Source organism: Coffea arabica, chromosome 3e (assembly GCF_036785885.1).
Source record: "Coffea arabica cultivar ET-39 chromosome 3e, Coffea Arabica ET-39 HiFi, whole genome shotgun sequence".
Classification (NCBI taxonomy): domain Eukaryota; kingdom Viridiplantae; phylum Streptophyta; class Magnoliopsida; order Gentianales; family Rubiaceae; genus Coffea; species Coffea arabica.
The window spans coordinates 14,012,996-14,036,356 of NC_092315.1; the positions used below are offsets into that span (position 1 = coordinate 14,012,996).

General features: G+C 35.8%; 2 protein-coding genes across 17 annotated transcripts; one reads left to right on the forward strand and one right to left on the reverse strand.

Moving 5' to 3' along the window:
- Positions 1 to 1,253: 1,253 nt before the first annotated feature.
- LOC113736542 (plastidic ATP/ADP-transporter-like) lies at positions 1,254 to 12,737 on the reverse strand. The gene is made up of 10 exons (XM_072084770.1): positions 12,647 to 12,737; positions 12,397 to 12,556; positions 12,041 to 12,103; positions 11,105 to 11,205; positions 4,966 to 5,220; positions 4,708 to 4,851; positions 4,279 to 4,626; positions 3,849 to 3,924; positions 2,685 to 2,721; positions 1,254 to 2,595 (listed from the first exon to the last, which is right to left on the reverse strand). Exons 5-10 carry the CDS (start codon positions 5,062 to 5,064, stop codon positions 2,463 to 2,465), a joined length of 837 nt encoding a protein of 278 aa, XP_071940871.1. The 5' UTR covers positions 5,065 to 5,220; positions 11,105 to 11,205; positions 12,041 to 12,103; positions 12,397 to 12,556; positions 12,647 to 12,737; the 3' UTR covers positions 1,254 to 2,462.
- Positions 8,179 to 10,685, forward strand: LOC113736543 (cyclin-B2-5-like). Of its 16 annotated transcripts, none has more exons than XM_072044679.1 (8): positions 8,179 to 8,522; positions 8,620 to 8,718; positions 8,802 to 8,860; positions 8,972 to 9,065; positions 9,145 to 9,206; positions 10,142 to 10,190; positions 10,306 to 10,358; positions 10,446 to 10,685. In XM_072044679.1, the coding sequence occupies exons 1-5, from the start codon at positions 8,421 to 8,423 to the stop codon at positions 9,181 to 9,183; spliced, it is 393 nt and encodes a 130-aa protein (XP_071900780.1). In that variant the 5' UTR covers positions 8,179 to 8,420; the 3' UTR covers positions 9,184 to 9,206; positions 10,142 to 10,190; positions 10,306 to 10,358; positions 10,446 to 10,685. The 16 variants fall into 16 exon arrangements, with proteins under 16 accessions (XP_071900780.1, XP_071900779.1, XP_071900771.1 ...); XM_072044678.1 differs by having other exon boundaries at positions 10,309 to 10,358; XM_072044670.1 differs by having other exon boundaries at positions 9,152 to 9,607.
- Positions 12,738 to 23,361: the final 10,624 nt, after the last annotated feature.

The window sequence follows — 23,361 nt, forward strand, 5'->3', positions numbered from 1 at the left end:
ATACCATATAACGATTTCCATCTTTTCAATATTCTTTGTGTTTGGATAGGAAATTATTTGGAATAATTTTTTGAAAAAAAAATAGCTTTTTTAGATGTAATATATGTGAGATAAAAAAAAGTAATTGAAAAACATATTGATAATGCAAGTAAATGAGTGTGTATAAATAAGATGTAAACCAAACAACAACTTTGTCCTTATACCAACACCCGTGTGTGTTAAAACCACCATCAATACCCTATTTCCATACGTGTCATTTCTCCATTGGTCTGTCAAACCTTTACCATAAAATGGTAAACCACATATTTCCTTCATCCCAATTATTTGGTTCGAAAACCCAACTTTTTAAAAATAGTGGTTTGATTGTGATATTTGAATTTCTCTTTCCAATTTTATCCCCACAAATTTAAAATTTGAATTTGAATGCTAACATGCATATAATTAGAGGGAGGGGTTAGATTAGAAAGAAAAACTAAAAAAATGTTTTGACATTCTCAACAAGACAAATATTTTGGGATATCCCAGAATCAAAAGTAAGACACTTTCAATGAGATAGAGGGAGTATTAGACAAAATCGCTCCTTTTAATCTTATATACTTCACGTCCAAAAAAGTGTGTTTGGGTACGAGTTTATTTGAAATATTATTTAAAATAATTAATTTAATATTTTTTGTGAAGTGCTGTTTGTGAAATAAAATAGTGATTGGAAGGATGATAATACTTTTTGTGGTATGATATATATGAAATAAAAAAGTGATTAGAAAAATAAAAATATGTGTTAAAAATATGTTTGTGATGCAAGCAGTGCAAACAGTGACGGAGCCAGGATTTTTTTTTGGGGGGGGCCAAAATTTTTTCCTAATAAAATTATCTTAATATATTATGTTCAAAATAATTTTCTTCTATTTAAATATCAGACATCTAAAAATATCAAATATTAAATTTAATTATAAAGGTATGTCTATTCATAAATATGCGGTATAGTCATAACAAAAATTAACAAAAAAGATAACTTTTGATTAAATATTTTATAACATCACAAACCATCCAATTTGCACATTATGAGAAGATGCTCTCCAATATGTCACCTATGCAATATATATATATACACTAGGGTTTGCACCCCACGCAAGGCGAGCTTTAGACCTGTTAGTAAGGTTACCTGCCATGCAAAAGCAGTATACATTAATACTATTAGTGAGCAGCCAAGTATTGATAGAAAAGATGCTTGGTTAGCATGCAAAAGGCATAAATTTTCTCCTGAATAATATCCTTTGACTAACATTTTGTACTGAAAAATAACTACAGTAGCGCGATGCGAAGGCACATTAAAAGGCATAAATCAATATATCATGATACATAGGATCATAGAAACCTAAATAGCAAAGGATAGCAATAAAGAACAATAAGGCTCTGTCTTCTTTAAAAATTGTAAATGAACATAACTAAGGGCTTTTGCAAATTTTGACAACATCTTGACATCATCTCTCTTCTAATATACCACAGTGCAGATTATCCAAATGTGAATGTTGAAGATCTTGCAATTCTTCAAAACTGAAAATGCTACCAAAATCCTACAAGACAGCTCTTGAGAGAGGGGGAAGAGGAGAAACAAAGTACACCTGATATTTGAAGTTAACCAGAAGTTGTAGCGTCAAAGCCCAAAGTGCCCTCAGAAATGTTCATGCGATGCCTATTGAAGCAAACCATTATAACAGCAGGGTAATTAAAGTAAAGTCCATGTCCATGCGCAAAACCAGAGAAACAAATATAACAAAGATAGTTACAAAATAATTGAAGAGTGAGATATGTTAAAAGTTTCTATCACTGCAGTTAGGGTCTGTCTAGTGAATAATCCCCTTTCAAAGAACGAAGTTATGGAACTTAAAAGTGCTTATCTATGCCAGAAATTAATCAGTGCCAGCATCAACTTCCTAAAACCAAAATTGAAACAAAAACGAAATTATATCAAACAAATGATGATTGACTGCAGATTCTACTTATTGGTCCCCAAAACGTGTGAAAAATTAATACCAAGGCAGTAAGAGCTGAGAAAGTACTCTTTAACTGGTCTTTGGTCCTAACCACGATAGTCACTAACATGACAATGCAGTAAACGTCAAAATTAATGTTTCATAGAATATAATTGCGGCATAAAATTTTTGGGTCCCTCTTGGCTTAATGAAATTGATGTTTCTAAGTCTATCAACGTATTGTTTCCAATGGAATTGATCTAAAAAAAATCGAGTAATTAAAAGATATAGAGAAGATACACACAGGCAAAATGGAGGGAGGCACCATGGCTACAAATTCCCAGTTACATATGCGAATGAATTCCATCTCATCCCAGAAGCCATCTGGGTTGCCCAGCGAAGATAAGGGTTTGAATTTATGAGCTTGATATATATTAAACAGAGAAAGGCCAAAATTTTGTTTAAATAGAAAAAGACAAGAAACCGCACCTAGAAAAAAAAAAGTGAGGCATGAGTGGTAGTGTAGAAGGGAGCAGCCACTTGAGCTTCACCGGCAACTTTTACTTGAAAATTGAGAGTACTGCAAATCCTTCCATCAGTAATTGAATATAAAATAGAGTTCCTTGTATCAACACAAAAATGGAAAAGTAAAGTAGCCAAATTTGATTTAAAAAGCTAAAAATTAACATCAACATTGGAACTGATACTTACGAAAAAAAAGTCACCATTGAAGCGCACAACAATTTTCCTGCAAAATTGAAGTTTTCACGATCTTAAATAGCGCTTAAACGGAAAAGAAAAAGATGAACAAAGAGGCCGAGGGAAGATGAAAAGATGAACCATGAGTTCGGGACACTGAATGAGGAAAAGATTTTATCACATTTTGTAGAAGCACAATTGTAAGGCCTGAGAAAATCAGATTATCTGGAAAAACTTGTATAATTCATGGAACAACTACATCACAATGAGGGAGAAAGTACAACTTCACCTGCATAATAAAATCTACATGATGATTCCAATTTGAATAAGTTATGCAAAACTACAAGTGCCGCTCTATAATTAACAAAATACATCATCTTTGTATAGGGAAGTCCCCAATTTCTTTTCCTTTGTCATTTATTTGCTTTAGTAATTTTACTAATTATTTCTTTTGTTCTTGTGGGCAGGGAACAAAGAGAACTTGATTTGACAGCAGAAAGAATGTGACAAATTTGATTTTAAAAAAATACCATCTAGATCATAAAAGGGGATATGAGTACAACTTCACCTATGGAATCAAATATTTACAAGAATTCAATTTGAGTAAGTTAAATAAAACTAAACTGCCACTTAGTACACCATTAAATACAACAGCTTTCTAGAATGAAGCCCCCAACTTTTTTTACTTCATTTTATTTATGTATTTCCATCTTTGTTATATTCTTTTTGGGAATTGTTATTAATAGCAAAACTTTTTAGTAAAAAATTACAGCAGCCACTCTTGGTGTTCAAGCTCTCTACATCGAAAATCAGTCCAACGAACTCAATCTCACAGCAAACACCCCTCCCCCCACCCCCAAAAAAAAGAAAAAAGAAAAACCAAAACTTTAAAAAATAAAATACCAAAATGAACAACTTTAACTCCCCTAATATCTATATTCAAGGATTCCGAGTCAACAATATCTTTACTTCTGTTAAAATCAAAAATAAAAAAAATTTATTAAGAAACTATTTGTACATGTCATCCATTTTCATTCAATGGTAAGTGTACAATTAGAAGCAACTATAAGCAAGAAGTCGATGTGCATATGTATATGCTTGTGGAGATTATACAATGAGAAATATAAATTTATTTCCAATAATTAAAGACTGAGAAAATAAATCAAAATATCATACCAAGAAAATGCGCGAGGCCTTCAAGACCTTCTGGATCACTAAAAGAACTTACTCCAACATTCATCGATGCTGCGCACTGAAACTCCAACAAAATACGCATTAATGACAAGGAAAAATGACCAAAAAAGCAGTAGAATTTTAATAAAAATAATTTTCGCATGAAAATTAAATTCTAAATCAACAAAAGAAATTAAGCAGGGTGAAAAAGAAGAAACTGGATGCATTGAAATTTAGTACCTTATCATGCGAGCTACTTTAGATATTGGAAGCCTACATGCTTTCTTTTTTAGTAGTGCTTTCTTAGCTGTTCCATTTTGCATCTATGTACTCATGATGATGATTGAATTTCTGTAACTTGAGATCTTGAATGTTGAATCTTTTATTTAGCTTAAAAAAAAAAGAAATCCAAATGGCAAATAAAGCATCAGACCTTGGTCTCCTCGTCTAATGGAATATAGGCCATTTCCTTGCATGGATCAAACAAGCTGTATTTGTCACTTTTACTGAAAATGTTTTGCATCGCACCCACATAAACTGCTGCAAGAAGTGGAGTCAGCCCAAACTTGGCAAGAGAAGGCCCAAGAGGGTCACCAAACAATATCAAGGAAAAGAAGCCAACTCCTGTCAGGAGCAAAACAGTTGGTGTAATTGTGGCTGCCACCCCCCAGCCATATTTGTCAAAAATCCAGTGACTCAGAAGCATCATCGTGAAAGTTGCTATGCCGGTAGCAGTTGAAAAGTCACCCATGAAGGATGAGTAATCATTTGGGCTAGGAAACTGCATAGTACTAAAAGAATAAGTCTACAAGCAGATAGGAGGACAGAATACCATAGATTAGAAAGCCACATTTAGTTATACCTGAGCTTTGAGCTTGGATTTCCATGTAACCTCTACGAGGTTAATGCTAATGCCATATGCAACAACCAAAGTGGCAAGATCCCTAATATATTTAGAAGACACCAAAAACTTCAAACTCTCCATTGTCCCCATCTTTGGTTTCTCCTACCAAAATCAACATCATAGTTAATAATTGCACCAAGAAGGACATTATCAAGCAGCAAAAGCTAGCTGTGTATCAGTTATATATAAAGAAAAAATAGCATCCTTGTAGATTACCTTCTTCTTCTTGCTACGAGTAGGAAGAGGCACATTGCGATTCACCCACCAATAGAAGAAACAGATGGCAGCCCCCATCAGCACAACAATGGTCATCATTCCTTTGAAGGAGATGGCCCAACCATCAACTCCAGGACCTAAATTCTTTCTCAAATTAGAGAACTATTTCACCGTCCGCCCAGAGAAAACAAGGGCAATATTGGCTCCCAGTCCAAACAAAGGATAGAATCTTTTAGCCTCTTCAATGGTAGTTATCTGCAACAACAAAGCATCCAGCAAAGTTAATTGCAGAAAAATAACAAAGAACTCACGCAAATTCAATTGCATCTATTTATTTACCAGTATCACCAGTAACTTAAATTTTACCAAGTGATGATAAAACAAAAATCATCAAAGCTAGGTAGAAACTGATAGATAAACATGAGAACTGGCCTGTTAGTTCACCACCACGACAATAACATAATACAATGAATAAAGAAAACATTAATTCATATTTCCAACCACGGGGCAAAGGGAGGGGAGGACCGTACCAATAATGTCAATACAATACATGTAGAACCAATTTTTCCTTTTTTCCCTGGACTTACAGCTCTAAGTTGAGCAGGAAATAGAAAATTTTATATATGAGCCAAAGTATGACAGCTTTTGTGCTTGTCTACGAGGAACTATATCCCAAATTAGCCCAACTCAACCAACCTCACCAATCCAAGAAATAAAAGAGAGGCAGCAAAGCACACTGTAGAAATTTTTAGAGAGAAGAGAGGGACAACTTTTTGGCTTTGTATGTAAACCATATTGCAAAAAGTCACTGTTATCCACATCAGGATATTAACCCTGCTGGATAGTCAAAATCATCTATTGGAATAACAATATAATCCCATAAATAAATAAAGGCCTATGCAAACCAAGTATAACTTCCTATATAGACAGGAAAACAAGAATTTAAACGCAGATTTGAAAATGTTGAACACAACCTAATAATAGATGAGAAAAAAAACAGTTATGAAGAATCTAGCATGTGCAACATCAACTTTAGTAGTTTGATTTCCGTAAAGATAATAAACTGAAGTACTGAACTACTGGAATCCCCACGAAACAATAATTAACGGGGAAGATAAATATGCCAGTTTCAGATGCTCAAGAGAATGGAAAACTGAATTGGTAGAATTAAATCAATTCAAACAGTAGTATCATGTGAAAGAATGCATAATTGAAAGTCTCAAATACATAAAAATAAAATACTTGGAAGAAGTTGTAAAAAAGAATTCAACTTACATAATCTCACATGGTGAGATTTTCTATATTACCCTAACATAGTAAAAGAGTGGGAAAAATATAGTGAAAAAAACTAAAAGAAGAAAAAAGAAATCACGTTCGAATCATTAAACTCCAAATTTTTTTTAAAAAAAAGCTGAGACTAATATCTATCAGAAGTAGTCCAGCTTAACTGCTAAATTTTCTAGTGAAGGTGTTTAAGTCCAAACCATCTGTAGCAGAAAATTAGAATTCTAAGCATTAGAAACGAAGAAAATCTGATAAATGGCAAAACTAACAAAATGAATACCCATTTTGCAGATACAACTTTTCATAGTATGACAATAAAGTAAAAATTTCTTTTAGAAACAAGAAACACATATGACCTTGCAAATTGTCTTGTAGAAGTATATTCTCAATAAAACAATGGATATCAAGGTGATATCACTACAACAAAAATGACTTTTCGTGACATGTCTATAAGGGCACTTGCTGGTTTGTGTCATTATAACACATCTATTATGACACTTGTTATCAACTCAATAATATATACTCTAATTTTTTTTATTTTATCTGATATAAAAATAATAATGTGACTTTAGATTACCTATCATGGCACTTGAGAAAATGTGAGATATACTAAAAAAAAAGGAAAGGCACAAAACAACATCATAGTGAATTGGCGGAAGATTCATTTGCTGTGAAATATTCAAAATTTTCAATTTGCCGGCCAAAACACTTAGTCAAATTTTGCTTCTTCTGATCTCTCTCACAAAAAACACTCTCTCCACAAACTAACTCTCGGCAAATTATCTCTCAGCCAAGTAGGGGCGTTAAGACCGGAGTTTTTTGTAGATGGCGCAAGACGATTGCAGATGGGTAAAGGAAACCTGGAAAATAATAGACCACCGAAGTACTAAATGAAACTTTCTTCCACTTTCTTTCCTTTCGCTCTTTCTGGCTCCCATGACCAATTAAAGTAAGGAAGAATCAGCCATGGGATTCATCGTCTCCGCTTTCAGTTCATTCCATTCCTCAAGCTCACCGCCGTCTTTCTCCCCTCAACCGCCACCACCACCGCTGCCGGAATGTTATTTCTCTTTTCCCTAGCTACCCTCCTTCTACAATCACCAGCAGCTGTACCAGTACCAGCACCAGCACTAGCTGTTCTTCCTCTTCTTCTTCTTCCTCCTATTTTGGGATTTCGATTTCTGACAAAACTATGATTTCTGTTGCGTCTGGAAAAGCTAAGTCAAACCGATCGTTGTATATTGTAGCTGAGGTGTTTGAGAAATTTACTGAGAGAGCAATTAAAGTGGCTATGTTTTCCCAGAGGGAGGCAAATGCTTTGGAGGTAGAAATGGTGTATACCCAGCATCTTTTGCTAGGACTTATCGCAGAAGATAGTGCTTCCGGTGGGTTTTTAGGCTCTGGAATCACAATCGAGATGGCTCACCAAGCCGTTAAGAGCATTTGGCATACCAATTCTGATGATAAGGAGGAGAATGGTAAGGGTAATAGGAGTGGTCTTGGTCCTGAGGGGGCAGAGGTCTCGACCATGGATGTGCCATTTTCGCTGAGCACTAAGCGGGTTTTTGAGGCTGCCGTGGAGTATTCGAGGACTATGGGGTATAATTATATTGCGCCGGAACATATTGCTGTTGGGTTGTTCACTGTCAATGATGGAAGTGCTGGCCGTGTACTTTAGAGGTTGTACATTTTGAATTAGCATAATTTTATCTATGAATGCTTTACTCGCTCAGAATTGCAATTTTTTTAGTGCTTTATATTGGTCTTATATGGACTGCTGAAACTATTGTTGCAACTTGTGATCGAAGACAAAACTAGGAAGGGGTGGCAAAACAAGTCAACTGGGAGGTAAAAAGAATCACCCAACTCTGACTGTACATCCTGCCCCTGGGGCTTCCTTTGGCATATCTTCTGCCTGCTCTTCCCCAAGATCACCTGAGAGCTGCAAGCCTGCAACACCGATGGAAATGCCCATGAACCCATGCTCCAGAACAGCTATCACAGCACCCGAATGCATATGCACAGGGTCCAGAGCTCACCTACTGTCTGCAATCTTATAGGTCTTCAGCAATAGAATAGTGCTTCTAGTCTTCAGCTGTATCCTCAGAATTACTACCAAACCATCAGTCTTTTTGGTGCGCAAGAAACTTCAACTTGTTGGAGTGACAGCAATGCTTCTGGCTTGCAAGTATGAAGAAGTTTCTGTTCCTGTCGTTGAAGACCTCATATTGATTTCTGACAGGGCTTACTCCAGAAATGATGTGCTTGAGATGGTAGGTTTGTTATGGCATCTATTGTCTATGAGTTGATCTTTGATATATGAAGCTTTCCTTTGTCATATAACTAAAATTGAACTGTGGCTCGCTGCAGGAGAGCTTAATGATCAACATCTTGCAGTTTAATCTTTCAGTGCCTACTCCTTATGTCTTCATGAGGCGCTTTCTTAAAGCTGCTCAATCTAATAAAAAGGTATTGTTTCGTATTTAGTGTATGTGAATTTTTTGCACTATCTTGATCTGCCTAATAACTGGCAATAATCTTCTGGTGACTAGTTGGAGCTTCTGTCCTTCTTTATCGTTGAGCTGTGCCTCGTCGAGTATGAAATGCTTAGGTTCCCCCGTCTCTCTTAGCAGCAGCAGCTTCTTTATTTCAAATTTTTTGTTTGAGTTACCATGCTCAGTTTATGACATTTTATTCCTTGCCACATTCATTTTTTATACAGAATAGAACCACTCGTATGTAAAGAATATGTAGATAAACGCCCCGTGATTATCCCTTACCACAGGGGCGAAAAGCGGTTGTACGTTAGATTTCAGGTGAGACCCTTTTGAGTTTCCATACTGTGAGTGTTAAACATCTTATTCTCTTTTTCCTACTGATGATATGGTCTGCAAGAGTTTAGAGAAGGCTTGGCTTCACATTCTCAGGCCCTGATGGATCAAATGACTGCTATTAGGGTAATTTTGATCATCCCTAGCTCCTGCTTACTTCCTTTTTCTCTTTTAATTTGGTGTGTATGGAGAGAGGGAGCTAATGTGCACGAGAATTCCAATTCTATTCTCTAGAATTATAACAGCAGAAGCTAAGCTTTTGTGCCCTTAACATAACGGAAAAGGGAAATGTGAGACGATTACTGATCACTTGTTGTTGGCAATGATTACATGACTATGGATAGAGGCTTGGACCACTTGCACTATTGGCAATGATTACATGGCTACTGAATAGGGTAGATTGCAAGTACCTTGTATTCTGCTTGAATGAGGAAATAAATAGTCAACCCTTCCATTCTGAAATACATGGTGCAGTTTTCTGTCGGTGCATTGCTTTCAAGATATGGACCTGTTAGTTTCATCCACAGGTTGTTGTCTTGCCCTTTCCTATTCAAAACTCTGATTACTTCTCTTTGTTTAATGTTCCTGTCAAATGCTTCGCTTGGGGTCATACCTGGTTGTGATGCAAATTTCGATAGGCATTTATACTACTCTGATCAGAGATGTTTTCATCTTTAATTTTTGTATTTATTTATTTTTTTTGTTTTATTATGTAAATTGGATTAACTGATTGTGAGCAGAGAATGTCTGGTGCTTTAATGGTCCCACAATTAGGATTTAGAATTGGACCTAGAGATGGTACAGGACAAGTGTATTATGCGAAGCAGTTAGTAGGTAGCAAGCGTGTTCATTTTGGTTTTGGCTCCCGAGCAAGAATTTGCTTGAATAATGTGTGTTATGGAAGTTAATAACTGAGTGTAGTGGTCTAGATGTTGAAAATGAAGAAATGTCAGACATGCAACTCCTTGGCATATATTGTTGATTGGACGTGTTTATTTGATTACCATACAGAAACAGATTAATGTCTTAACAACTTGGCTGAATCTTTTCTTTTTGAACAGGTTAAAGTGCTTACCATCTGCGAATCGAGAAACAAGGATAAACTGGATGGTAATCCTAAGATGATTTTGCTTCTTTTGTTTTTTTTTATTTCAAATTTTTTGTTTGAGTTACCATGTTTGGTCCCTTCAAATTTACTGTGCAATGCTCTGTCAATGGGTTCAAGAAGTGGACTAAGACATGCGAGAGGCACACAAACTACACTGAAGATCAGCTTTTGTAAGTGGTTCCTTATGCTTTTCACACATTAATGAATTTTATTGCTAGCTATGATGATCTAATGATCCCAACAAACTTTGTGCACAGGTGGAACCAGCTGAAGATTGATGGGGTGTTCGTGGCTATGATTGAAGGGTCTAATTTCATTGGAAAGTTTGGCAGCTACTGCAAGTTCTTTCTACTTGTTAGGGAAGAGAATCTTTTAGTTTGTGCACATGAGGATCTTTTAGTTTGTCCACAAGAGAATCTTTCAAGTTTGTACTTGTTAGGAATTTGCTATGTTAGTACTTGTTACTGACTTTTAGTTCAATAAATTATATTTGAGCATTGATTTTTGCTTTTAGATTACTATATGCATTCTGTTCTTTGGGATAATTTTACAAGTCCTTTGGGTTTCTGATTGACGGAATGTATAGCAGGGAGCACTACCTGCAGGTTGCTTCTATATCAAAAAAAAGAAAAAAAATCCTGACAATTAAAAGTGTCAGTATAGAATTCGATATTGTAATGTTGTACTATAGCTATCCTGACACTTTCGATTATCAAGAAAAGGAATTTTCGTTGGCAGATGAGATGTTATAACAACACAGTTTTCCTGACACATTTGAACATTACATACCTATCCCTACATTGGAAGGGACGACACTCGTCCTAGGTGTGAGGAAAAGTAAAGTATCAGGTTAAATTATCTATATTGACACCTTTAAATGCCGTTAAAGGGCATTTTTGTTGTAGTGTATGTGTACCTTCTCAGAAGTAGATGTAAAGGCTTCGAGCAAGCTACTTCTTTCTCCCAAACTCATTGGCTTCTGTTTATGTACTCTTCAATATCCTGTTCTTTTGCTCCCTGCTCATCCAAAATACCAATAAGGAAAAATTTATACGTTTTTTTTGTTTACCAAAATTAAGAACATGATCACAAAACCAAGCCCTTTTTGCAATAAAGAAAAACGAAAAAAAAAATTAAATTCCTTTTTCTACAAGAGGAGAACCCATTGAAATGAATATGTTAAGATCTAAATTAAATTTTAATACTGAATTGGGTATATCAAATAGGGTCGTATTTTTTTGATTGCCTAGAGTATCCAATATGCAATTTTGTAAGTTCAAAATATTAAGTTTTAATTATTTATGCTTCATAGAATTTTTATAAGTACATCTAATTAATGGAGTACTAACAAAATTACTACCTAGGATATATAAGCAATAATTATTCAAAATACCTAGGATATATCAAGATATCAGGACGGAGGAAAATCAAACAGAATTATTCAAAAAAAAAACTGAAAACAAACTAGAAAGTGCAAGCATATTTTCCTTCCACCCAGGTGGGTGGACAAGGAGATTCAAGTAATATGGCTGCAAGAAAAAGTTATTTCTCATGTGAGATGGAGCTAGATAGAGAAAAATCAAGTAGTAAAAAATTGTCACCCATGATATACTGATGCTATATACCATGTAGTGATCTCAAGATGGACATGGTATAAAGCTATTAAAAGATAAAATTGCACTACATGTCAACTATGAATAATGTAAAGCACAAGGATCAGTAAACTGATTTTTCTAGTTAATTGAGAATGAAAACTATTTGCTTCAGAAAGTTTCTGTCATGATTAATCACTCAAAATGTCCCAATGTTCCATTCACAGAGAACAGAAGTTTGCATAGCTAAAAGCACCTACCAGGATTGTCTTCAGGAAACCTGTATTCTTCTCCATGCAGCCGAGTGCTCTCATTCATTTTAACTGTATAGAAAATCAAGACAATTAAATCAGGGACCAATGTAGCGTGATCCATAGTTTATTACATAACTATGACTTGCATTGGTTTCACACAGTCATAAGTCAACTCAAACTGTTTGAATAGAAGAGCTATTGAAACTTTGTTTAAGCCCAATTTTCAGGTCTGTGTTGATTTGATTTGTACAAGTCATAATCATGTAGCATTAAATCACACTCAACTACCAGAGAATCTATAAAGCCCAAACCAAGTAAATAACAAATAAATTATAACCACGATGCTAGAATCACAATATAACCTGTTTGTGCATTTGGCAGTAGTATAACAGCAGAATCTGGACTTGCTTTTACACTTGTTGCCTGTAGGTGGCGTGTAGAAAGCAGCGCTAGAGAACTGTCAATGAGAGGTTCCTGAGGCAAATGAAGTGGGCTTGCAGCAAGATGCAAAAGTGCTTGTGCCTAAAAATGCATAATTAGGACAAGTTAGAAGCATAAGAATCACATTAACAAAAAAAATCATAAACTTTCAGTGAAAAGAAATCTGAAAACCTTGTCAGCTGGGATATCATCATACACATTCAATCTACCACAATAGAAGATTGTCATCTGTCCTACTGGAGTGTTTGAGGAACCTGTATTCCTGGGGATGTGGAGGTGAAATGTCTTAGGTGATATGCAACAAGGATTAAAGATCGTTGTTCAATTCAACTAAAGTTCATTTAGCCCATTGTGGATTCACATCACACAAGCTCAAGTAAAAAAATTCCAAAAAAGAACAGATTGGTGTGAAGCTCTAGTAAAACATCTAGCTTGACATAGTCGTTGAATTTATAGGTAACACAAGCTGTAAAAAGGCCAAAATTAGACAGGCAAGAAACACATGAAACTATGACAAACTACATGGTGTGGCCCTTGTGTGGGTTTTTTCCCTTGCGCCCGCGGGCGAGGGGGGGAGCTGCTTAGCACATTTATTTTTATTGCCCTTCTAATGAAGCAGTATTTTCTACTCCTCAATCTGACAGTAGGAACTACTCCTGGATTTAAGCAGCAAAATAACTTTAAGTTGAAGCAGGACGATGGGATGAGAATTAATGTCTACTCACAAACATCATCAATTTTAAAGGAAAACAGAAAGAAAACTAAATCCAGTTTCATAACAAGGGTTTACATCTTTGCAAGTTTCTGTCTGTTCAAAGACTTGATCTTTCCATTAGGCCTCAGATACAACACCTCATGTTTATTTTAATTTTCTTACAAAAAAAAAAAGAAAAGAAAAGAATGAATGAAAGTTTGCAATTAACCAGCTTAAGCCATCCTACCATTGAATAGACCAAGAATGCACAGGAAAACCTTAGCTATACACAATCTGACTGTCAAAGCATCCGTGAAACTCAGATAGTACAGCAATCCAACCTACATATATGAAACCTTCCCAAGCCCCACAGGACGACAAAGAGATTCAAGAAGATGAAAAAAGAAAATTAAGCAAAAATGAAAAATTAAGCATTTGTTTCAACAAAAAAAAACCACCCATGGAAAAGCCATTTTCCGGAAGCAACAACCATTTCAAAACTAAAATACAACATCTTTCTGAACCTACTATTACATATTGCATAACCGAGAACATCATCTTAAAAAAATTTTAAAAAAAATTTTGCCCAAAGATTTAAGTGCTGTACTAAAAAGCTACCGACAACCAAAAATTACAAGCCACCAAATAGAACGGACAACACTCACTACTTACCTATATACAAATTGAAATCAAACAAGTAAACATACATCATAAAACGAAGTAAAATTCATCCAAGCCAAGAATACAAACCCAAATTCAAATTTGGAAACAATTAATTTTGCAGTAAATTCAAATCGTAAGGTTCTTTATCTCTTACCTTGCCGATGAGGATTTCATTCATGTGAGGTCCATAAACGTAGTGACTCCAGAATCAACAGCGTAACGGATGAGTTCGATCACCCCTAACACATCTTTGGTGTCCCTAAGAATTGTATAGTTGAAGAGGATATAGAAAAACATCATGCCAAGAGGTAAAATCTTCTTAAGGGTATTAAGCTCTATACCCAAAAATTTGGGTGGCTCAGGCTGGCGAAAAACTGGCTGGCCGTCGGCTCCTGTTGCAGCAGTAGCAGCCTCAGCCCCGCAAACATGGAATGTTCTATTTTTTGGGATAATTAAATTAGGCATTGTGGCAAAGCCCTGAAATTTTTGGAACCCATTAAGATTTACAGAGAGACCTGAAAATGGTTTGTTTTTCAAGGGATTGAAAGGGCTAAACCTATGCCTGAAACCCTGCTGTGGTGGATTGAGCAAAGCCCTGGTTTTGGGGTTTGAAGGTAAAGAAAGAAGCCCTTTTGTCTGAAAAACAGCTTGCATTTTTTCTTTTTCAGCCTCTCTTCTTGCTCGTTCCTGGCTCCAAACGCCATTTTTCTTCTCAACCAGAATCAGAGAGAGAGAGAGAGAGAGAGAGAGAGAGAGAGAGAGAGAAGTAGTTGAGAAGAACAATGAGCTGGAACGCGAGCAAAACCAACAGAACAGGAGAAGAGAAAGCTCAATTTTCTAATGTCTGACAGCAAAAGTAAAAAGCTATTGTAAAATGACTATGTTAGACATGAGTTAAAAATATATAGTCCATCCAATGAGTATTTTCAAGGAGCAAAATGTAATTAAACAACACAAAATGAGCTGGCTCCAAAAATAAACATCACGTCTCATTAATGGTTCTTGTTAATGCTGCAAATATTTCCACTAACATTCGGCCAAGGTTTGCAATAAGCAGATGAAGTGAGCAGATGAAAAGTTAGAAGGACAAAAATGCCCCTGAAGTGAGCAGATGAAATTGCAATGAACAGGAACCTCCAAACGTCATTTTATAAGATATAAAGATTTTGAGGGATGAAAATGTAATTAAACAAGAAAAAATTAGCTGGTTGGTAGAAATCAACATCACATCTCATTAATGCTTCTTGTAAATGGTGTAAAACAGCCAATGTTCCACTGACATCGGCTAAGCCTTGCATAAGCAACAAGCCTTCCACCATAGAAGCAACAGCCTGTTGTACGAGCTCCAATAAAAATAGCAGCTGAAACGTCTTTCTACAAGAACCCAAAACGGGAATGAAAAAGCAATGAACAGAACAAGAACCCAAAACGTCTTTCTACAACATTCGGCTGAGGCTTGCAGCAGATGAAAAGCTAGAAGGACAAAAATGCCCCTGAAGTGAGCAGATGAAATTTTAAGGACAAAAATGCCCAATGAACAGGAACCCAAAACGCCTTCTTATATATCCTCGAATATAATTAAACAAGAAAAAATTAACTGGCTGGTAGAAATCAACATCACATCTCATTAATGCTTCTTGTAAATGGTGTAAAACAGCCAATGTTCCACTGACATCGGCTAAGCCTTGCATAAGCAACAAGCCTTCCACCACAGAAGCAACAACCTGTTGTACGAGCTCCAATAAAAATAGCAGCTGAAACGTCTTTCTACAAGAATCCAAAGCGGGAATGAAAAAGCAATGAACAGAACAAGAACCCAAAACGTCTTTCTACAACATTCGGCTAAGGCTTGCAGCAGATGAAAAGCTAGAAGGACAAAAATGCCCCTGAAGTGAGCAGATGAAATTTTAAGGACAAAAATGCCCAATGAACAGGAACCCAAAAGGCCTTCTTATATATTATAAAGATATATATATATAACCATGTAATATAAATGTAACTATTTTCAATTGAAAAAAGATAAAAGTTATGTTAACATAATTTGAAATTTCAATATCTTTTCTTAGAAGTAAATTGAGCTCTACGCTCTTTCATAGAACTAAATTCATTTATGATTGAATCGTTGCTAAATTTTTCAGCAACTTATTTTTCTATATACACAGTTAGACAATCATTTGAAAGTTAAATGTCCGCAAACATGGAATGTTATATTTTTTGGGATAATTAAATTAGGCTTTATGGCAAAGCCCTGAAATTTTTGGAACCCATTAAGATTTACAGAGAGACCTGAAAATGGTTTGTTTTTCAAGGGATTGAAAGGGCTAAACCTATGCATGAAACCCTGCTGTGGTGGATTGAGCAAAGCCCTGATTTTGGGGTTTGAAGGTAAAGAAAGAAGCCCTTTTGTCTGAAAAACAGCTTGCATTTTTTCTTTTTCAGCCTCTCTTCTTGCTCTCTTCTTGCTCGTTCCTGGCTCCAAACGCCATTTTTCTTCTCGGCAAGAATCAGAGAGAGAGAGAGAAGTAGCTGAGAAGAACAATGAGCTGGAACGCAAGCAAAACCAACAGAACAGGAGAAGAGAAAGCTCAATTTTATAATGTCTGACAGAAAAAGTAAAAAGCTATTGTAAAATGACTATGTTAGACATAAGCTGAAAATATATAGTCCATTCAATGAGTATTTTGAAGGAGCAAAATGTAATTAAACAACACAAAATGAGCTGGCTCCAAAAATAAACATCACGTCTCATTAATGATTCTTGTTAATGCTGCAAATATTTCCACTAACATTCGGCCAAGGCTTGCAATAAGCAGATGAAGTGAGCAGATGAAAAGTTAGAAGGAAAAAAATGCCCCTGAAGTGAGCAGATGAAATTGCAATGAACAGGAACCTCCAAACGTCTATTTATAAGATATAAAGATTTTGAGGGATGAAAATGTAATTAAACAAGAAAAAATTAGCTGGCTAGTAGAAATCAACATCACATCTCATTAATGCTTCTTGTAAATGGTGTAAAACAGCCAATGTTCCACTGACATCGGCTAAGCCTTGCATAAGCAACAAGCATTCCACCATAAAAACAACAGCTTGTTGTACGAGCTCCAATAAAAATAGCAGCTGAAACGTCTTTCTACAAAAACCCAAAACGGGAATGAAAAAGCAATGAACAGAATAAGAACCCAAAACGTCTTTCTACCACATTCGGCTAAGGCTTGCAGCGGATGAAAAGTTAGAAGGACAAAAATGCCCCTGAATTGAGCAGATGAAATTTTAAGGACAAAAATGCCCCTGAATTGAGCAGATGAAATTTTAAGGACAAAAATGTCCAATGAACAGGAACCCAAAACGCCTTCTTATACATCCTCAAATGCAATTAAACAAGAAAAAATAAGCTGGCTAGTAGAAATCAACATCACATCTCATTAATGCTTCTTGTAAATGGTGTAAAACAGCCAATGTTCCACTGACTCGGCTAAGCCTTGCATAAGCAACAAGCCTTTCACCATAGAAGCAACACCCTGTTGTACGAGCTCCAATAAAAATAGCATCTGAAACGTCTTTCTACAAGAACTCAAAACGGGAATGAAAAAGCAATGAACAGAACAAGAACCCAAAACGTCTTTCTACAACATTCGGCTAAGGCTTGCAGCAGATGAAAAGCTAGAAGGACAAAAATGCCCCTGAATTGAGCAGATGAAATTTTAAGGACAAAAATGCCCAAAGAACAGGAACCCAAAACGCCTTCTTATATATCCTCTAATGTAATTAAACAAGAAAAAATTAGCTGGCTGGTAGAAATCAACATCACATCTCATTAATGCTTCTTGTAAATGGTGTAAAACAGCCAATGTTCTACGGACATCGGCTAAGCATTGCATAAGCAACAAGCCTTTTACCATAGAAGTTATAGCCTGTTGTACGAGCCCCAATAAAAATAGCAGCTGAAACGTCTTTCTACAAGAACCCAAAACAGGAATGAAAAAGCAATGAACAGAACAAGAACCCAAAACATCTTTCTACAACATTCGGCTGAGGCTTGCAGCAGATGAAAAGCTAGAAGGACAAAAATGCCCCTGAAGTGAGCAGATGAAATTTTAAGGACAAAAATGCCCAATGAACAGGAACCCAAAACGCCTTCTTATATATCCTCGAATGTAATTAAACAAGAAAAAATTAGCTGGTTGGTAGAAATCAACATCACATCTCATTAATGCTTCTTGTAAATGGTGTAAAACAGCCAATGTTCCACTGACATCGGCTAAGCCTTGCATAAGCAACAAGCCTTCCACCATAGAAGCAACATCCTGTTGTACGAGCTCCAATAAAAATAGCAGCTGAAACGTCTTTCTACAAGAATCCAAAACGGGAATGAAAAAGCAATGAACATAACAAGAACCCAAAATGTCTTTCTACAACATTCGGCTAAGGCTTGCAACAGATGAAAAGCTAGAAGGACAAAAATGCACCTGAAGTGAGCAGATGAAATTTTAAAGAAAAATACCCAATTAACAGGAACCCAAAACGCCTTCTTATATATTATAAAGATATATATATATAAAACCATGTAATATAAATGTAACTGTTTTCAATTGAAAAAAGATAAAAGTTATGTTAACATAATTTGAAATTTCAATATCTTTTCTTTGAAGTAAATTGAGCTCTACGCTCTTTCATAGAACTAAATTCATTTATGATTGAATCATTGCTAAATTTTTCAGCAACTTATTTTTCTATATACGCAGTTAGACAATCATTTGAAAGTTAAATGCCCGTAAACATGGAATGTTCTATTTTTTGGGATAATTAAATTAGGCTTTGTGGCAAAGCCCTGAAATTTTTGGAACCCATTAAGATTTACAGAGAGACCTGAAAATGGTTTGTTTTTCAAGGGATTGAAAGGGCTAAACCTATGCCTGAAACCCTGCTGTGGTGGATTGAGCAAAGCCCTGGTTTTGGGGTTTGAAGGTAAAGAAAGAAGCCCTTTTGTCTGAAAAACAGCTTGCATTTTTTCTTTTTCAGCCTCTCTTCTTGCTCGTTCCTGGCTCCAAACGCCATTTTTCTTCTCGGCAAGAATCAGAGAGAGAGAAGTAGCTGAGAAGAACAATGAGCTGGAACGCGAGCGAAACCAACAGAACAGGAGAAGAGAAAGCTCAATTTTATAATATCTGACAGCAAAAGTAAAAAGCTATTGTAAAATGACTATGTTAGACATAAGTTGAAAATATATAGTCCATTCAATGAGTATTTTGAACGATTAAAATGTAATTAAACAACACAAAATGAGCTGGCTCCAAAAATAAACATCATGTCTCATTAATGATTCTTGTTAATGCTGCAAATATTTCCACTAACATTCGGCCAAGGCTTGCAATAAGCAGATGAAGTGAGCAGATGAAAAGTTAGAAGGACAAAAATGCTCCTGAAGTGAGCAGATGAAATTGCAATGAACAGGAACCTCCAAACGTCATTTTATAAGATATAAAGATTTTGAGGGATGAAAATGTAATTAAACAAGAAAAAATTAGCTGGCTGGTAGAAATCAACATCACATCTCATTAATGCTTCTTGTAAATGGTGTAAAACAGCCAATGTTCCACTGACATCGGCTAAGCCTTGCATAAGCAACAAGCCTTCCACCATAAAAGCAACAGCCTATTGTACGAGCTCCAATAAAAATAGAAGCTGAAACGTCTTTCTACAAGAACCCAAAGCGGGAATGAAAAAGCAATGAACAGAACAACAACCCAAAACGTCTTTCTACAACAATCGGCTAAGGCTTGCAGCAGATGAAAAGCTAGAAGGACAAAAATGCCCCTGAAGTGAGCAGATGAACTTTTGAGGACAAAATTGCCCAACGAACAAGAACCCAAAACGCCTTCTTATATATCCTCAAATTTAATTAAACAAGAAAAAATTAGCTGACTGGTAGAAATCAACATCACATCTCATTAATGCTTCTTATAAACGGTGTAAAACCGCCAATGTTCCACTGACATCGGCTAAGTCTTGCATAAGCAACAAGCCTTCCACCATTGAAGCAACAACCTGTTGTACGAGCTCTAATAAAAATAGCAGTTGAAACGTCTTTCTACAAGAAGTCAAAGCGGGAATGAAAAAGTAATGAACAGAACAAGAACCCAAAACTTCTTTCTACAACATTCGGCTAAGGCTTGCAGCAGATGAAAAGTTAGAAGGACAAAAATGCCCCTGAAGTGAGCAGATGAAATTTTAAGGACAAAAATGTCCAATGAACAGGAACCCAAAAGGCCCTCTTATATCTTATAAAGATATATATATATATAACCATGTTATATAAATGTAACTATTTTCAATTGGAAAAAGATAAAAGTTATGTTAACATAATTTGAAATTTCAATATCTTTTCTTAAAAGTAAATTGAGCTCTACGCTCTGTCATAGAACTAAATTCATTTATAATTGAATAATTGCTAAATTTTTCAGCAACTTATTTTTCTATATACACAGTTAGATAATCATTTGAAAGTTAAATGCCCGCAAACATGGAATGTTCTATTTTTTGGGATAATTAAATTAGGCTTTATGGCAAAGCCCTGAAATTTTTGGAACCCATTAAGATTTACAGAGAGACCTGAAAATGGTTTGTTTTTCAAGGGATTGAAAGGGCTAAACCTATGCCTGAAACCCTGCTGTGGTGGATTGAGCAAATCCCGGGTTTTGGGGTTTGAAGGTAAAGAAAGAAGCCCTTTTGTCTGAAAAACAGCTTGCATTTTTTCTTTTCAGCCTCTCTTCTTGCTCGTTCCTGGCTCGAAACGCCATTTTTCTTCTCGGTAAGAATCAGAGAGAGAGAGAGAGAAGTAGCTGAGAAGGACAATGAGCTGGAACGCGAGCGAAACCAACAGAACAGAAGAAGAGAAAGCTCAATTTTATAATATCTGACAGCAAAAGTAAAAAGCTATTGTAAAATGACTATGTTAGACATAAGTTGAAAATATATAGTCCATTCAATGAGTATTTTGAACGAGCAAAATGTAATTAAACAACACAAAATGTGCTGGCTCCAAAAATAAACATCACGTCTCATTAATGATTCTTGTTAATTCTGCAAATATTTCCACTAACATTCAGCCAAGGCTTGCAATAAGCAGATGAAGTGAGCAGATGAAAAGTTAGAAGGACAAAAATGCTCCTGAAGTGAGCAGATGAAATTGCAATGAACAGGAACCTCCAAACGTCTTTTTATAAGATATAAAGATTTTAAGGGATGAAAATGTAATTAAACAAGAAAAAATTAGCTGGCTGGTAGAAATCAACATCACATCTCATTAATGCTTCTTGTAAATGGTGTAAAACAGCCAATGTTCCACTGACATCGGCTAAGCCTTGCATAAGCAACAAGCTGTCCACCATAGAAGCAACAGCCTGTTGTACGAGCTCCAATAAAAATAGTAGCTGAAACGTCTTTCTACAAGAACCCAAAGCGGGAATGAAAAAGCAATGAACAGAACAACTACCTAAAACGTCTTTCTACAACATTCGGCTAAGGCTTGCAGCAGATGAAAAGCTAGAATGACAAAAATACCCATGAAGTGAGCAGATGAAATTTTAAGGACAAAATTGCCCAACGAACAAGAACCCAAAACGCCTTCTTATATATTCTCAAATTTAATTAAACAAGAAAAAATTAGCTGGCTGGTAGAAATCAACATCACATCTCATTAATGCTTCTTATAAACGGTGTAAAACCGCCAATGTTCCACTGACATCGGCTAAGTCTTGCATAAGCAACAAGCCTTCCACCATAGAAGCAACAACCTGTTGTACGAGCTCTAATAAAAATAGCAGTTGAAACGTCTTTCTACAAGAATTCAAAGCGGGAATGAAAAAGCAATGAACAGAACAAGAACCCAAAACGTCTTTCTACAACATTCGGCTAAGGCTTGCAGCAGATGAAAAGTTAGAAGGACAAAAATGCCCCTGAAGTGAGCAGATGAAATTTTAAGGACAAAAATGCCCAATGAACAGGAACCCAAAACGCCTTCTTGTATATTATAAAGATATATATATATATAACCATGTTATATAAATGTAACTATTTTCAATTGGAAAAAGATAAAAGCTATGTTAACATAATTTGAAATTTCAATATCTTTTCTTAAATGTAAATTGAGCTCTACGCTCTTTCATAGAACTAAATTCATTTATAATTGAATCATTGCTAAATTTTTCAGCAACTTATTTTTCTATATACACAGTTAGATAATCATTTGAAAGTTAAATGCCCGCAAACATGGAATGTTCTATTTTTTGGGATAATTAAATTAGGCTTTATGGCAAAGCCCTGAAATTTTTGGAACCCATTAAGATTTACAGAGAGACCTGAAAATGGTTTGTTTTTCAAGGGATTGAAAGGGCTAAACCTATGCCTGAAACCCTGCTGTGGTGGATTGAGCAAAGCCCGGATTTTGGGGTTTGAAGGTAAAGAAAGAAGCCCTTTTGTCTGAAAAACAGCTTGCATTTTTTCTTTTCAGCCTCTCTTCTTGCTCTCTTCTTGCTCGTTCCTGGCTCCAAACGCCATTTTTCTTCTCGGTAAGAATCAGAGAGAGAGAGAGAGAAGTAGCTGAGAAGGATAATGAGCTGGTACGCGAGCAAAACCAACAGAACAGGAGAAGAGAAAGCTCAATTTTCTAATGTCTGACAGCAAAAGTAAAAGGCTATTGTAAAATGACTATGTTAGACATAAGTTGAAAATATATAGTCCATTCAATGAGTATTTTGAACGAGCAAAATGTAATTAAACAACACAAAATGTGCTGGCTCCAAAAATAAACATCACGTCTCATTAATGATTCTTGTTAATGCTGCAAATATTTCCACTAACATTCGGCCAAGGCTTGCAATAAGCAGATGAAGTGAGCAGATGAAAAGTTAGAAGGACAAAAATGCTCCTGAAGTGAGCAGATGAAATTGCAATGAACAGGAACCTCCAAACGTCTTTTAATAAGATATAAAGATTTTGAGGGATGAAAATGTAATGAAACAAGAAAAAATTAGCAGGCTGGTAGAAATCAACGTCTCATCTCATTAATGCTTCTTGTAAATGGTGTAAAACAGCCAATGTTCCACTGACATCGGCTAAGCCTTGCATAAGCAACAAGCCTTCCACCATAGAAGCAACAACCTGTTGTACGAGCTCCAATAAAAATAGCAGCTGAAACGTCTTTCTACAAGAACCCAAAGCGGGAATGAAAACGCAATGAACAAAACAAGAACCCAAAACGTCTTTCTACAACATTCGGCTAAGGCTTGCAGCAGATGAAAAGCAAGAAGGACAAAAATGCCCCAGAAGTGCGCAGATGAAATTTTAAGGACAACAATGCCCAATGAACTGGAACCCAAAACGCCTTCTTATATATCCTCAAATGTAATTAAACAAGAAAAAATTAGCTGGCTTGTAGAAATCAACATCACATCTCATTAATGCTTCTTGTAAATGGTGTAAAACAGCCAATGTTCCACTGACATCGGCTAAGACTTGCATAAGCAACAAG

Excerpts from the sequence above, each read along its gene's own strand:
- LOC113736542 (XM_072084770.1), bottom strand. The coding sequence starts at position 5,064 with ATGATGACCATTGTTGTGCTGATGGGGGCTGCCATCTGTTTCTTCTAT. Across the intron at positions 4,852-4,965 it reads CTCGTAGCAAGAAGAAGAAG|GAGAAACCAAAGATGGGGAC; the intron begins GTAATCTACAAG and ends TGATTTTGGTAG. Across the intron at positions 4,627-4,707 it reads AATCCAAGCTCAAAGCTCAG|TTTCCTAGCCCAAATGATTA; the intron begins GTATAACTAAAT and ends AGTACTATGCAG.
- LOC113736543 (XM_072044668.1), top strand. The coding sequence starts at position 8,421 with ATGCTTCTGGCTTGCAAGTATGAAGAAGTTTCTGTTCCTGTCGTTGAA. Across the intron at positions 8,861-8,971 it reads GTCGAGTATGAAATGCTTAG|AATAGAACCACTCGTATGTA; the intron begins GTTCCCCCGTCT and ends TTTTTTATACAG. Across the intron at positions 9,066-9,151 it reads GGTTGTACGTTAGATTTCAG|AGAAGGCTTGGCTTCACATT; the intron begins GTGAGACCCTTT and ends GCAAGAGTTTAG.